This window comes from Diabrotica virgifera, chromosome 10, assembly GCF_917563875.1.
Source record: "Diabrotica virgifera virgifera chromosome 10, PGI_DIABVI_V3a".
In the NCBI taxonomy this organism is placed as follows: Eukaryota; Metazoa; Arthropoda; class Insecta; order Coleoptera; family Chrysomelidae; genus Diabrotica; species Diabrotica virgifera.
Genome location: NC_065452.1, coordinates 79,614,190 through 79,631,064, shown reverse-complemented (window position 1 = coordinate 79,631,064; position 16,875 = coordinate 79,614,190). Strand labels below are relative to the sequence as shown.

Sequence of the window (16,875 nt, the reverse complement as noted above, 5' to 3'; positions counted from 1 at the left end):
ATGATTTAAAGTATCATTTAAAGTATGTTATATCACTTTCCGTTAAAAGAACTTCCACAACTAGCAAAAATGTATGAATAAACAAATTGTTTTAAAGGACAAAAAAAATAATAGTAAAGGAATTGGCTTTATGGTGGTTTTTTATAGCACATTTAAATAAACAAATGCTGGTGGTATGCAAATGAAATTGTAATACTTTTAGTTCAAAACTTTATAGATTCTAATACATAAAGTATTAAAATTTAAAAAATAAATAATTAAAGCTTTGTTTTATTGTATTAACATGTTTATATTGTTAATACCATTTATGTTATATATCTGTTGAATTGAACTCCTACTTTTGAATCCAGAATTTTAACAAATCCTAGACTTTTCCACAATGTCTCGTCTCAAGCGTGATATTTGTGAATTCAAATTAATTTACATTGCATCTTAAATGCCTTAGATTGCATATCAACCAAAGGATAACATGGAACAAACACCTCCAAATGAAATGCAGGCAGTTGGATCTCAAGTTCAGACAAATATACTGGCTCCTTGGTAGGACATCCAAATTGTCATTAAATAGCAAATTACTACTATACAAAGCCATGTTGAAATCAATTAGGATGTATGGTATCCATCTCTGGGATTGTGCTAAATTAACACACATTACAACCATACAACAATTTCAATCAAAAGTCCTTAGATTAATTACTGGCGCACCCTGGTATGTCAGTAATCTCACACTGACCTGAATATTCCCTTCGTAATATGAAGAAATACACATAGATGAAATACAGCTACCAACCATGAAAGTCGAACAAGAAACCAAGATAACGAACTGATCAAACATATCTACCAATGGACCGATAATCAGAAGATTCAAGCAAACGTGGCTACAAGATTTAATACAACAGTGAAATAAACCTATAAGACGAAGCATCATTGGATCATCATCCTTCCTTGCTTAAAATTTCATTCAAACTTGCTTAAAACTTTTAAGAAATTGATTGTAAATAAAAGTTCACAAGGAGCAAAAAATATATACAAATGTTATTTTAATTCCGATATACCTACCTTTAGACATTACAAAAGACAGAAACATACCATTGTGGGTTTAGAATTAGAGGAAATCGAAAATATTTTAAGTTAAAAATGAACTTTGTACATATATACTATTTAAAAATTTTTTGCCTAGAACTTATAGTTATCTTTTACATTTTTAATATGTAGAACTTTCCTTTCAGTTAAATACAACTTATTTTGTTATTTTTACCTTATGATATTCTTGTGATATGTGCAATCAAATGAAATTGCCAATGCTTGCAGCATTTTATCAGTTGGGGCACAGATTAACCTGATTAACACAGCATTATGTTATGTTAATCTGTGGTTGGGGTTTATTGAGTGTTAGAAACGAACTTTAATACACTATTTTTACTGGGAACAAGCTATAGTTTTACATTAAAATAAGTTTACAATTCGAAACGCTAAACTAAAAGTAAAATTTTGGATAGTAAACTGTGTTAAGCACAAGAAAGAGACTTTAAAAAAATTAAATGTACAAAATGTATTAGCATTGTTTAAAAAAGGGTAGTTCTTAAATAATGGTATTAGTTAAAATGTAACTTGTTTCTCTTGTTTTCACCACTTTCTCCTAGAGAGGATATATTTTTCTATAGAATAAGTATTTAACATTTTTTTAAATTATTTTTTAGGAATTTCAGTTATGTTGTTCATGTAAATATTTATAAAAATTATTATATTTTAAATAAAAATGGTTTTTGTATATAACAAAATAGCCTGTCATCTGTCATTTCTTCTTCTTTTTCGGCTGTCATCTGTCATTTCTTCTTTTTTTGGGCAGTCATCTGTCATTTTTTTCTTCTTTTTTGGCTGTCATGTGTCATTTGTGAGCAAATAATTTAGTAGAATTTTTGGTAGATTTTATCCTCAATCTAGTAGAATTTGGTAGGTTTTATATATAAATCTAGTAGAAAACGAGGTTCGGTCGTTGGCAACCCTGAAGATGAGTTCACGTGTCATTTAGTAGATGGCAGCAGTGATGTATTAAATGAGACACGGTTAAACACAGTATAGGCACAGCATAGAAAACGCAACAGCAGTGACACACTAGTAGGCGGGAAAAGTTCGCGCACTATTACAGCGCAGATCGTCGGCCATTTTGTGCGTAGTACCAGACAATGTAGAAAATCGACAGTGTTGCCGATTTGTACATAATTATCAGATTTACTTAACTTTTATGACATTCATATTTTTAACATAATTTTATACGTATGCCTGTGGGAATTATGTCAATAATTGGGACATAACACCAAATATTGACGATGAATGGCGATTGTATTGTTAATCTTTTGCATAAATTCCAGAAATTATTCAAAAAGAATCTCTCACGGGTAATAAAGTTGGTGACATCGGCAACACTGATGAACCAACACATCACATCACCACTGAGATGTACTACGCGAAAAACGGCGACCCTGTACTTTTCAACTTCAAAGGCGGCATCAGGGAGTGTCCTTGCTGGTTTCGTTTATTATGCTGTGGTATAGGTAATAGGTATTTAGTCCATTCCGAAGTTGTAGTTTGTTTTGACATTTCCGCAGGGTTGCCAATTTAGTAGATTTTCTACTAGATCTAGTAGAATTTCTTGTGATTTAGTGGGAAAATTTTAAATCTAGTAGATTTTAGAATCTGGTAGAAAATATAGTAGATTTTAGTAGGTTTTGGTTGTAAGAAAGGAATCTTTTATTTTGACAAATGACAATGACATTAAATATTTTTATTTTTGTAAAAAATTATAAAAATAACCTCTAAAATGTGCTAAAATTCTATTTTTGTTACGTTACCTGTAATATATATAAAAAGTAAAAAGATCATGAAAAAGAGTAAAACGTTGAATTTAATTAGTATTTTGTCATTTAAAGAGTAAGATAACCCATAATACTCATCCTACAATATTATGGAAGTGCATTTAGAAAAAGTACTCTATTTTAGGAGTTGTCAAATACTTTTGCATATTATGGATTATGGGCACATAAAATGGGGAATTTATGGACAATGTATTGTTAGGGAATATCCAGTTCTCAACTACCTATTAATGACACCATAGCAGAATCTTCGACAGCAGTTGAAGTGCATTTTAATCAATCATAAATTGCTTCAATTGTTATTGAAAGAAGGTTTGGTATTTTAAAGAGATTTTTCGTATTAATGTGTGAACTGAGATGCAATGCAACATACCTTTTGTTCCAATAATAGCAGCTTTACAAATATTGCAGTTGTTTAGAGAAAACATTGAAATATTGGCAACTAAGCCTGCGGTTATTAATTCAAACAAACTGTGGCAGTACATTTATACATTTTTAACCAGGAGAAAGTCTAGTGCAACTTTTTGTGTAGTGTGTGTTTGTTTGTTTTAAAATGTTGCCATTTAAGGCAAATACAGTAAAACCTCCGTTAACCGAAACCTTTTTAACCAAAACATCGTTTAACCGAAATGGCTCACAGTTTCAATAATTTTGTCAATATAAAGGAAATTAATCAAAAAGCAATAAAATCAAGGAAAATGAACATGTTTAGAGTATTTTTTAAAGAATTCTTCTTCTATTTTCTTTTGTGTTTCCCTTTGACAATGATGTTTTGTAGCTATATCTCTCCAATACTATGTAATCTGATAAAAGAAGAGTACAAAAACAATGTCATTTTTAACTGAAATTCTTGTTATTTAAAACAGCATATCCCCAATTATTTTGGTTAACGGAGGTTTTACTGTAAATGGCTAATGTTGATAATATATTATTTTTCTTGGACTGCAGTTTGTTAATAAATTTATAAATACATAGGTACATGATATTGGTGTTTGATTTGAAGTATCATTTAAAGTATGCTATATCACATTCCGTTAAAAGAACTTCCACAGCTAGCAAAAATGTATGAATAAACAAATTGTTTTAAAGGACAAAAAAATAATAAGTAAAGGAATTGGATTTATGGTGTTTTTTTATAGCACATTTAAATAAACAAATGCTGATGGCATGCAAATGAAAGTGTAATACTTTTGGTCTTAGTTCAAAACTTTATAGATTCTAATGCATAAAGTATTAAAATTTAAAAAATAAATACTTAAACCTTATTTGTTTTATTGTATTAACCTGTTTATATTGTTAATACCATTTATGTTATATATCTGTTGTATTAAACTCCTACTTTTGAATCCAGCATTTTAACAAATTCTAAACTTTTCCACAATGTCTCGTCTCAATAATGATATTTGTGCATTCAAATTAATTTACATTGCATCTTAAATACCTTAGATTGCATATCAACCAAAGGATAACATGGAACAAACACCTCCAAATGAAATGCAGGCAGTTGGATCTCAAGTTCAGACAAATGTACTGGCTCCTTGGTAGGATATCCAAATTGTCATTAAATAACAAATTACTACTATACAAAGCCATGTTGAAATCAATTAGGATGTATGGTATCCATCTCTGGGATTGTGCTAAATTAACACACATCACAACCATACAGAGATTTCAATCAAAAGTCTTTAGACCAATTACTGGCGCACCCTGGTATGTCAGTAATCTCACAATGATCTGAATATTCCCTTCGTAATACATGAAATACAGCGTAAAGTGACCAACCATGAAAGTCGAACAAGAAACCAAGACAACGAACTGATCAAACATATCTACCAATGGACGAATACACAGAAGACTCAAGCGAACGTGGCTACAAGATTTAATAAAACAGTGAAATAAACCTATAAGACGAAGCATCATTGGATGCTCCTCCTTCCTTGCTTAAAATTTCATTCAAACTTACTTAAAACTTTTAAGAAATTGATTGTAAATAAAAGTTCATAAGGAGAAAAAAATATATACAAATGTTATTTTAATTCCGATATACCTACCTTTAAAAACATTACAAAAGACAGCAAACATACCATTGTAGGTTTAGAATTAGAGGAAATTGAAAATATTTTAAGTAGTTGAGTAAATGTTGTTTAAGTAAATGAATTTTGTACAAAATATACGATTTGATATTTTTTGCCTAGAACTTATAGTTGTCTTTTACATGTTTACATATGGATGCCTCAGAAGTCAAACGGTGTAAGTCACATTCTCCCTAAAAATGACTTATGCGATACAACACTTATAATATAATATTATTATTTCCTTGTTTGTATTTATGAATATGTTACCCATATTATAATAGATAGAGACACTTTATTTCATTTTAATAACTACTTATCCTTTCAGTTAAATACAACTTATTTTTACCTATTTCTTCTTGGAGAGGATATTTTTGTGATATCTGCAATCAGATGAAATTGCCAATGCTTGCAGACTTGCAACATTTTATCAATAGGGGTTTATTGAGAGTTAGAAATGAACTGTAATGCACTATTTTTACTGGAAATAAGCTATAATTTTATATTAAAATCAGTTTACAATTCAAAACGTTAAACTAACTTAGTTTTGAAGTAAAATTTTTGATAGTAAACTGTGTTAAGCACAAGAAAGTGACGTTAAAAAAATTAAATGTACAAAATGTATTAGAATTTAAAAAAAAAGGGTAGTTCTTAATCAATGGTATTAGTTAAATCAACTTGTTTCTCTTGTTTTCACCACTTTCTCCTAGAGAGGATATACTTTTCTATTCGCTCCGAGCGTTAACAAAGTGTCAAAGCAAAATCGACCGACCTGCTCATGGTGGCGGTTTTTTGAAATTTTATAAGGACGCTTTGTGTATGTTTAAATGAGACATTTAAAAAAAATGTCGTGTCACGCTAGTGATATTATGTATTAATATAAACAGAAAATAAAAACGCACTATAAATTCTTCACTTTCCAATATTGATTATCAGTTTGATTTTGTATGCATAACCTCACTATCGCAGTTTATGTCAATAAATATTTATTAACGAAAAAGAAAATATTTTGTTGCACTATAAATTACAGTATAAATTAATAACTAATGAATTCTAACAATTGTATTCGGTTATTATCACTACAAAATAAAATATTCAAGTTTAACAAAATAATCCCATAAGACTCAATGTTAAAACGTCCTTACAAAATCTGACAGCGTATCACGTGACTGTACGTAGAGGGGAGACGCACGGAGCCAATAGAATAAGTATTTAACATTTTTTTAATTATTTTTTAGAAGTTTCAATTATGTTGTTTATGTGTGGTTTATGTAAATATAAAAATTATTATATTTTAAATAAACATGGTTTTTGTTGTTTTTAACATATAATAACCTGTCATCTGTCATTTCTTCTTCTTTTTAGCTGTCATCTGTCATTTCTTCTTCTTTTTTGGGCTGTCATATGTCATTTCTTCTTCTTTTTTGGCTGTCAAGTGTCATTTTGTGAGCAAATAATTTAGTAGCATTTTTGGTAGATTTTATCCTCCATCTAGTAGAATTTAGTAGATTTTATACCTAAATCTAGTAGAAAACGACGTTCGGTCGTTGGCAACCCTGCATTTCCGTTTTATTTAACCTAACCTATGTTTTGTTGTTTGGTTGTATACAAGGAGTTATATATTGAAATTGAATTGATTCTTGTTTCATTGAATTATTGAATATAGAGGAGTTGTTCCGAGTTGTATATTGAAATTGAATTGTTTCTTGTTTCATTGAATATAGAGGAGTTGTTCTGTTGCAAGTTGTTCTAGTTTTGTTGTTTTAAAATCTGAGAAAAACTATTTATAGATAATGGTGAACTTAAACAAGAAATGGGCATGCAGTTTGCTGATTACTTAATTGTGTACTCACAACACATAGGTACAGGCATTAGGCAAATACATACCATTTAGAGGATACTTCATTCAAATGGGAGGACTCTGCGATATTGGGCTTCCTTAATAGTTTACCAGACGTAGACATTGTCTTTTTCTTGGTAGAAAATGACACCTGTTTCACCCTTTCTGAATTTTCTCAAGTCTCATATTTGGATCAACGTGAAATTTGTTGGCTTTCACAGCTTTAATTTGATTAATGGCTGTCATTAAAATATCTTCACTGTTGCATTTTTGACCTAATGCAATTACTTACAGTGCTGAGCAGATAGTATCTTATGTAATTTCTATCTATCCCTCGGTTTTTGATTTGTGCGTAGGTGCTGAAGACTCCAGTTCTTCCCAAATATGACTGCTTGGAACTTAATTATTTAGTGTGACTCATGTAATACAAAGGTAGTGAATGTGCTGGCAAATATTTGATTGAATTAAAGATTTGATTGAATTTAATTTAATAAAATAATCAAGGCAAGTACATGAGTAGGAATGGTAGCATATTTTACATAGTATGTAGCTGACAAGATAACGTACATTAACAGTTTCTCTGTAACAGTACATATTTTTGAGTTTGTTTTATTTTTAATTATCCATTTTTTAAATTCATCATTTCCTTCCACACTTTCAGTATCAAATTTATAATTTGTGGCTACAATTAATGGCAGTCAATCAATCAGTCCTTTTTCCTGAAAGCCACAAAAATGTTGACAAAATTAAATCAAAACATATTTACATTACAACAAACCTTTTGTTATCTGAATTAGTCTTTCCACTTGTTTATCTCGAGTGTAGTGTATCAAATTATGCATGCTTTTATCTAGTTGTTTCACCTTTTTCCTTCTAGATATGCATACTTAATAATACTGTGCATACTCTCCAAGTACATATTTGTATTTATTAGTAATTCCTTTCTATAACAGTAGAACCCGGACTTAGTATTCGAACTATAATTTTTACTCAGGTACTCATAAAATTTAACAGTACCAGAATCATTCTCCAGTTGGAAAATTCAACAAATCTTTTTAAAAGTTGTTAACTTCTAAAGTACTTTGTATAAATTTCAAGCACTTATATACATACTTCCATTCTTTTATCAACTACAGAAATTTTTGCTAGATTAGTTTTCCAGGCACAATCAATGTGCCAGGAACAAAATAATCGATTCCCATACAGCACAGGTCATCTTTAAGATATCTTATTTACAACCAAATATGGTCTTAATGTCTTAGGTCTCAATTAAGACTTTTAAAAGATATCTTTAAAACGCCAAATTTAAGATATCTTTAAAACGCCAAATTTAAGATATCTTTTAGACATCATATTTAAGACATTTTTTCTTAAAAATAGGTTATGTTATAATTACGAATTTAAAAGTTAGGTTAGGTTAGTAAAACATTTAAGACAAGAGCTGGTAGCAAAAAGACAAACTCCAAACAAAAGCTTTTTCACATCAGTGACTTCAGTGGTATTTCCCATATGGTTGTATTTGAGGGATATTTAGAAGACTACAGATTTTAATAATGCAGTAAGTTTAGATTTAGATTGTTATATTATTAAAGTAAAAAGTTAACTTTGTTATCAAGAGTAAATGCATGTCTCCTAATTCAACAGCTTACCTTAACAATATGCTCTTAAAAATATATTTTTTAGGTAGGTATCGGAGCTTGTTAAAGTAGGAGGATCAAAAGCCTATAATTTTGTATAGAGTTGGAAAATTAATTATTAGCAATGAGCAAGCTTTAAGTACAGTTGGCTGGGACAGAAAGGCAAACAAAAGTTTTATGATACTAGAATTGCAAATCTGACAATTGGTAAAGCTTATTCTACATGTACATGTAAAATTTTAATAGCAATAAACGTATTTTTAGAACATAATTATTTTTATTAAGAGTTCATTTAAAATATTTCATAAAAAATTAAAAAGAAAGATATCCTAAACACCTTAATAATATACAAAAAAAGACATCTTTAAGATGTAAGGATTTGTAACATCCGTACATCTTTAAGACGTCGTAAAGATATCTTTCCGGAAATACCAGACATCTTTAAGACGTCTAAAACGTCTTTAGTGAGTTATCTTTTAGATTTCTTTAAGATGTCTTTGTGCTATCTGGGTTAGACACAGGCCCTATCACTGCTGTCCATCCGTTATAAAAAGTTTCCATTATATCTCTCATAAACATATCTGTAGTGATATTATTAGGTACCTAGTGCGGTTTTAATACAGTCAAAAAATATTTTAGAAATTGTAGTATTCATTCTATTCGAAATCATGTATGTCACAGCAACGCCTTCACCGAAGTCATCGCTAACCATCAAAGTGGTTAACTCAAAATTATATGGATTAGTTCCATAGGTACCATCAATACAAACAATTTTTTTTGCAAATGTCATGACAGCATAACATTGTACATATATCATTCATAATGATAATGCAGAAATCTGAGCAATCTAAATTATGCTGACTATCCTCAGAGCCTTGAGGTCTGTAGTATAATACACTGGCTACACACTACGTTTTGCCTGAGACCATGTCTGCAGAGACTCATTTGCGCAGGTAAGAGCATAAGAGTAGCAAGACGGTATCACATGTAAGCCTCCAAGCGCCGCCTATACTCTTGTCAACATGCTGAAGATTTTACCTGTGCAGTTTTACTTGAAGTGTGGTCAGAAGTTCAGTCCAGCAAAAGTTTTCAAGGTGGACAGTCGAAATGAGTGATATAGAAGCATCGCTATTCTTAATTGAAGAGTTGTACAAATTTTTGAGCTGGCATGCATTATGGAAGGTGAAAAGTAGAGAATGACTTTAATGATTGAAAAATTAAAAGAGGCAATATTTTATTTTTATATTTTTAGTTCATTCTAAAATAGAGAATTCTTTTAAATCATATAAATTTCTTTTACCATTTTAGTATTTAATTTTCCAATATTGGGGTACTACTGCCAAAAAAAATTTATATACTTATAATAATAGAATATAATAATTAATCAACTTTGTATTTCTGCAAAGTTCTGACACTGTTTTCTTGTGGCATATTTAATGTAGTATTATGTTCATATGGGATTGAGCCACTATTGTAGGTGTAAAGAAAATTGCATTTCTTAATTTACTACTGGTTGGTGTTTCAATTTCCACTCCGGAAGTCTTTCTACTCTCTACAAAAATTTAAGCAGAATTTTGGGCATGGATGCCAAATTTTTGTCGAAATAAAAGATGCTAATCGAATTTCTAACTGTCTAAGAAATTTCCTGCTATTTCTATTGTTGACACTTGACACACATATTTGTTGCATATTTGCGTTTGTGGAATAATCATATCTACCTGAAAAGGTATTTTGTAAGTTTCTATCAATTAAAAACCACGATTAATTTAAAAAATTTCTTTATTCAACTATATCTACGTTCACAATATTTAGAACTTGAATTAAATTCTATAATTAAACTATATTATGAATTACACCATGGCTATTTTGTCATGGTACACTACCTTCATTATTGAAATACCATAAAAAAAGTTTATCCTTAGTTTGCTTGGCGTCTCTGGAAATACTTATATAATGTTATCTCTGCATATCAATGAGATTAAAATCTTCTGTTCTTAAACCATTCCTATTGTCATCGTCTAAGCTTCCAATGGGAGTATAGGTTGAAGCATATTTACTTCTCAAAAAGTTATGGAGTACACAATATGTCATGACAATGATATATACAGTTTTTAGATTTAAATTAATAGTGGTATGGAAAATTCGAAATCTGTTAGCTAAAATACCAAAGGCATTTTCTACAACTCGCCTTGTCCTTGACAGGCGGTAATTGAATATTTTGCGTTCATTTGTTAATTCTCTTTGATTAAACGGTTTTAAGAAATGTGGCGCTAAGGCAAAAGCTTCAACACCAATAAACACATCACTAAGCATTTTATCTGAACCACTGAGGCGATCAAAGACTGGAATTTGTAATGTATTTTCTTTTAATTTGTTGTAAAATATTGTTTGCTCTATAACACCTCCATCACAAATTCTCCCATTCACACCAAATTCGTATATTATGAACTCATAATTAGCATTTACAACTGCCATCAAAACCATACTATGAAATCCTTTATAGTTATAAAAATAGGAACCTTGCCCATTTGGTGGAATACTCTGCACATATTTGCCGTCAACAGCACCGAAGCAATGGGGAAAATTCAATCTTGCTTCAAATTCCTTTGCTATATGTTTCCATTATTCTTGTGGCTTTGGAATCTAACAAAAATATTTTTTTAGGATTTCTCTGACACAGTTTCCAGTACAGAACTGCCACAGGAATCTCCAGTGGAGTTGCAACCGCTCTCACGGACGTCCACAAATCAAGTTACAAAACTGTTACATGACTCTCTATTGGAGTTGCAACCGCAATTGGATAAAAGTGAAATTCGAATAATGCCAGAAATACTATAACCGTCCAAAGTGATAGTGTGAAATTAGAATCAAATGATTATGTATAAATCATATTGATAATAATTATAAATAGTAGCTGTATTTTTTAAATAAACAGATTTGATAAGTTATATTATTTTTCTACAGTTGGTATGTTTTAATAAATATATTTTAAGACTACTGACAGTATTGTTGGTACTTTGGATCTTTTATTTATAGTAGAGGATCCAATATAATGTCGATCTGCACCGATCTGTTTAATAATGGATTAAAATTATTGGATATGTAATTTAGTATGGTAACAATTATAAAAAACAAGGGGTGCCCGATATAATTTTGTTCTGACTATAATTAACATGCATACATACATACATAATCGAAAACCTCTTATACCCGAAGGTGTCGAGGTGTACAAGCTCTCTTAAATTTTTTTCTACAAATGTACACCACTCTTTTCTGTCTCTAGCTAGTTCCTTCGGCTCACTCTATGTCTTCCCTCTTTCTTTGAGAATCTTGCTTATGCTATTGTTCCATGTTTTTCTTGGTCGTCCTGTACAGTGTATGCCAGTAGTAGTCTCATTTACGCATTCAGTATTATTTTCTGTCATCCATGGTTGAAATTTAGCGTATTCCTTGTCATAGATACGTTTATTTGGTAATAGATTCTCAGTCGCTTTATTGGCTTTTTTTTCAGAAATATCGAATTTCTCTTGCATTCTGACTTTTTTGACAATTTCACATAGAAAAACTTTGTTTATGTTAATACCAAATTGCTAACCAACATCACTTTTCTAGCAACGGTACTAAATACCTGCTGCGATACAGTATTTCTTCTAATTTATTATATTATAAAATTAAAACTTTAACTGACGCAATGAACCGCTATGACACAAAATTTTATATTCACCACGTGCATAATTATGTAATTTATAAGCTTGTCGCCCTTAGGGTATAAACATCTATTTAATGCCCTTGATACATAAATAACTATTTAATATATAAAAAAAGTAATTTTTTAATTATTCATTAATTATAGTCAAAACAAAATTATATCAGGCACCCTTTTTTTTATAATTTGTAAACATACTAAATTACATATCAAATAATTTTAATCCATTAAACAGACCATTAAAAGGCTATTAGATTAAATTAGAGGAATTAGGGATGGTGCCAAAAGAATGTGCAGATAAAATTCGATTACGAAAACGTCAAAAATTACAGAAAATTGGATGCATATGCAGTAGTCATATAATATTAAAAGTAAATAATGTCACAAATGAGGTTTCTATGACATATTTCAAAACACATTATTATGGCGTGTTTTGGGCATGATATAGTGTTGAAACATATAGACCATTAGCACTAAAAACATAGGAATAAATCGACTTTTAAATACAGCACCTAGAGACTTTAAACTTTTCGTGTCTAGAGACTTGTGTCTAGAAAGGTGTCTATGGTCACGTCACCTTCTGGATGCACTACCTGGTGCCCAAGATCACTGCTAAGGCATGTTGTCTTCTGGAGTGTGGAGGATTTTTGAGCACCGGGGGTCATTTCCACCCATTTTTCTATAGTATACCTTTTTTCTGACACCATCCTAAACACAATACAAAAAGTTGCAAATCTCTAGGTGCTGTATTTAAAAATCGATTTATTTTGTGCTAAATGCCCTGCTCTAATATTCGCATTTGGAATTACTGCTAATAATATAATAAATCCCTTTTAATGCACCAATTTAAATAAGACTCCTATTATCATTATAACAAACATCACAAATTTTAAAAAAACAAAGCTAGAACAACCTTGGACAGTTTAAAAGTCTCTCTATATTCAGTAAATAAATAAAACAAAAAACAATTCACAAGTAAGTGTAAAGGCAAAAATTATTATTTTATGATACCAATGTATGATACACATATTATAGGTTAAGTCAGAAGGGAAATGTCAAAACAAAACTACAACTTCGGAATGGACTAAATACCTATTAGACAATCCAGTGACCTCTGGTTGGCACACAAACTAACGAAGAGGTTATGTTTGTATCTATTTTTCAATGATTTTTCATTGTTTATCGTCGTATTTTGTCTATTTTGGATCAGTGGTCGCGTTCACCGGGATTAATCCGTTTATGCTTGGTATAAGTGCTTAATCTAAGTTCTTATTCAGCGCTTGATGGGTTGGTGAACGACGATTTTTTCCAGCGACCAGCGATGTGAAGTTGAATTGTTATTTGTCTTGTCACTTGTCTGTCAGTCAGTAGACAACATATTGAATATTGGTTAAGTTTTGTATCAAAATAAATCAAATATGGAAAATTTTATTGAAGAAGTTTTTTTTGGCGATGATGAAATTATTCCGGCGGTTATAAATGAAGTGATTGATTTGGCACAACCGCCTCAAAATATAATACCTGAGGAGAGACAACAAGTCACAAGGAATGAACAATATTATGAATATACGATTCCCCGATATACTAATGATGCTTTTAGGGAACATTTTCGTATGTCCAGAGTAACTTTTGAGGTAATTTTTGTGTATAAACTTTTGCTAAGGTTTTGCTTAAAGTTTTCCTATTTGTAGAGGCTGTTTAATTGTATTAGAGCTGTTCATCATATAGAAGATAGGCTAGTACCATTAGAAAAAAAATTATTATTTACTGTGTGGGTAATAAGCAAACCAGAAAGTTTTTTGGCGGCTGGAGACCGATTTGGTTTGGCAAAAAGTTCAGCTCATAAAATTTTTTACCAAATAGTTGATGAACTTGGGCAAATTACTAACCAGTATATTAGATGGCCTAATATGCAGAAAATTCAGCAAACTGCAAATGTAAGTAAATTATAATATAACTTATTACGATATCAATAACATCTTGTAAATTGTAGGTCTTTGAGTTACGCTCTCGTGGAATCCCAGGAGTTGTTGGTGCTATAGATGGTTGCCACATACCCATAAAGCAACCTGTAAGAAATGCTAATGATTTTTATAATAGAAAGGGGTTTCATTCTATAATAATTCAAGGTAGGTTTCATTTCCAAACACTTACATTATAATTAAAATATGTATTTTTAGGGGTATGTGATGAAAATGGAGTATTTATTGATGTTAATATTGGGAGGCCTGGAAGGATGCATGATGCTCGTGTGTTTCGATTAAGCGAGATATATGAGTACTTAACAAGAGAAAATTCAATTTTGCCAGCCAATTTACATTTGATTGCAGATTCCGCATATCCTCTCCTCTTAAACTTGATGAAACCATTTCAAGACAACGGTCATTTGCCTGAAGAGCATGTGGTGTACAACACAAAATTGTCCAGCATCAGGTCAACTATAGAAAGGGCATTTGGCCTATTAAAATGTAAATTTCGACGTCTGAAATATCTAGATGTTAATAATAGTCAAATAGCAAGTCGCATTGTACTTGCTGCTTGTGTTTTACACAACTTTATATTATTACAAGGCAATGCAGCACTTGATGAGTATGATATCGTCAATGCTGCACCAAATGAAAATATGATTGAAGGCGTTCATGAAAATGATTTGTTGGTTAATGATGCATCAAATAAGAGAAGAGAGATAGTGCAAATATGTAACAGAGAAAATAATTGAAATTATACTAAAGTCACAATAAGATGCACTAGAAAAAACAAACTAAGACATGTTGAATGTTACAATAAACTTTGTAGATCGTGATTTACAATGTATATACATTACAATTACATTTTAAATCATGATTTGGGAGTGCTTCTTGTAACATTCAATGTGTCTTGGTTTGTTTATTTCTAGTGCATCTTTATTGTGATTGTAGTATAATTATAAATTACAAAAATTTGTTTTAATAGTCCTCATATTGATTTTCATGTCTGCATTGAACATGCCCTAACCATCTAGGTATACCTATACTTTCTCATTTTGACATCAATTTTGCCACCCTTAGACTTCTCCTAATATACTCACTTCTAATTTTATCTATTCTTCTCATTCAACTTATCCTTGTAAGCACTCCATTTCTTCCACATACATTCGCTGTTCTTTCATTTAGTTGTTCTACGCCCAATATCATAGCTAGTCTTACAACAGTTTTATTGAATTTTTATCGTCATACAGCACTCCATAATTCATTAATATTTTTTGTATTTAGACAACGGCATTAGATTTGGATGTCAAAACGTTAATAAAATCATTTTTTTAGTAAAATTGTTGCTTATTTTCCCATTAAAAATAGTTAATTACAAAAATGCCACAAGAAAATAGCTTCAGAACAACATCAAACCTTTTTATTCAAGAGTTTGCCTCCACTGTTAAAATCTTTGTTCCACTAAATTATATATTTTACTTACATTTGCAGTTTGCTGAATTTTCTGCATATTAGGCCATCTAATATATTGGTTAGTGATTTGTCCAAGTTCATCAACATTTGGTTAAAAATTTAGTGAGCTGAACTTTTTGCCAAACCAAATCGGGTTCCAGCAGCCACAAAAACTTTCTGGTTTGCTTAATAACCAAACAGTAAATAATAATTTTTTTCTAATGTTATTACCCTATATTCTATGTCTATGTGATGAACACCTCTAATACAATAATTAAACAGCCTCTACAAATAAATATATATTTTTAGGAAAACCTTATAAAATTTATACACAAAAATTACCTCAAAAGTTACTGTGGACATGTTCCTGAAATGCATCATTCGTATATCGAGGAATCGTGTATTCATAATATTGTTAATTTCTTGTCTTTCCTCAGGTATTATATTTTGAGGCGGTTGTGCCAAATCAATCACTGCATTTATAACCAGTGGAATAATTTCATCATTGATGACTTTCACTTGAAATTTATCAGTTTCTCCTACAGCTGTTGTAACACTAAAAGTCCACACCCTTAGAACCTCCTGAGCATTTGTTTCTTTATTTCATCTGTTGTTGATATGCACTGAATAAATGTAAACCGATATTTCTGTTTCTTCACTTGTTCATCTATACCTGACTCTCTCCCATATTATGGTGGGACTAAGTAGATTTTGCATTGTTGAACATATCCTTTATTTTTATAGACAGGTAATAATATATCTTGTTTTTTAGTATATAGTGTGTAAGATTTCACATTTTATAGTATGTATGTAGTATGCCACATTTTATAAACTTTTTGATATTGATTTTATATTTTAACTGTTAATGGGGTTATCCCGTTTATTAAATAAATAAATAAAAAATATATACTGTGTCTCAATTTGTCCCACTTCCATAATTCTATTAAACAAACCTGTCAGACATCTTGCTGCTCTCATAACATTGGCCAGAATTCCCAGGGATATGATCTGATTTAATACAACATACAACAATTGAATGATAGCGAAACTCATAATGAATGGAGTAATAGAATAAAACTGAATGCAGAAACTATAAACCATAATATGCAGATAAGTGTAAAAGAGAAATGGGAATCAATTAAACTTGCCGTACATCAAAATGCTCAGGAAATCTTAGGATATCAAGAAGAAGAACGAAAAGAGTGGATAAGTGAAAATACCTGGCAACTTATTAGAAAAAGAAAGGACCTCAAAGCCACATTAAATAGAGCACAAAGAAGTGACGACAAAATTAAAATAGCCCAAGAATATGAAGCTGCGAACAAACA

General features: G+C 30.6%; 1 protein-coding gene and 1 long non-coding RNA gene across 3 annotated transcripts; both read left to right on the top strand.

Annotated features, from left to right (window-relative positions):
- The first annotated feature begins 1,841 nt into the window (after positions 1–1,841).
- Positions 1,842–11,370, top strand: LOC126878734 (uncharacterized). Of its 2 annotated transcripts, none has more exons than XR_007695755.1 (2): positions 1,842–6,807; positions 11,087–11,370. It is a non-coding gene; the product is annotated as an uncharacterized LOC126878734 (long non-coding RNA). The 2 variants fall into 2 exon arrangements; XR_007695756.1 differs by lacking the exon at positions 1,842–6,807 and adding an exon at positions 7,296–9,375.
- Positions 11,371–13,356: 1,986 nt separating this feature from the next.
- LOC126878724 (putative nuclease HARBI1) lies at positions 13,357–16,454 on the top strand. The gene is made up of 4 exons (XM_050641599.1): positions 13,357–13,762; positions 13,820–14,065; positions 14,122–14,257; positions 14,309–16,454. The coding sequence occupies exons 1-4, from the start codon at positions 13,547–13,549 to the stop codon at positions 14,845–14,847; spliced, it is 1,137 nt and encodes a 378-aa protein (XP_050497556.1). The 5' UTR covers positions 13,357–13,546; the 3' UTR covers positions 14,848–16,454.
- The last annotated feature ends 421 nt before the right edge of the window (positions 16,455–16,875 follow it).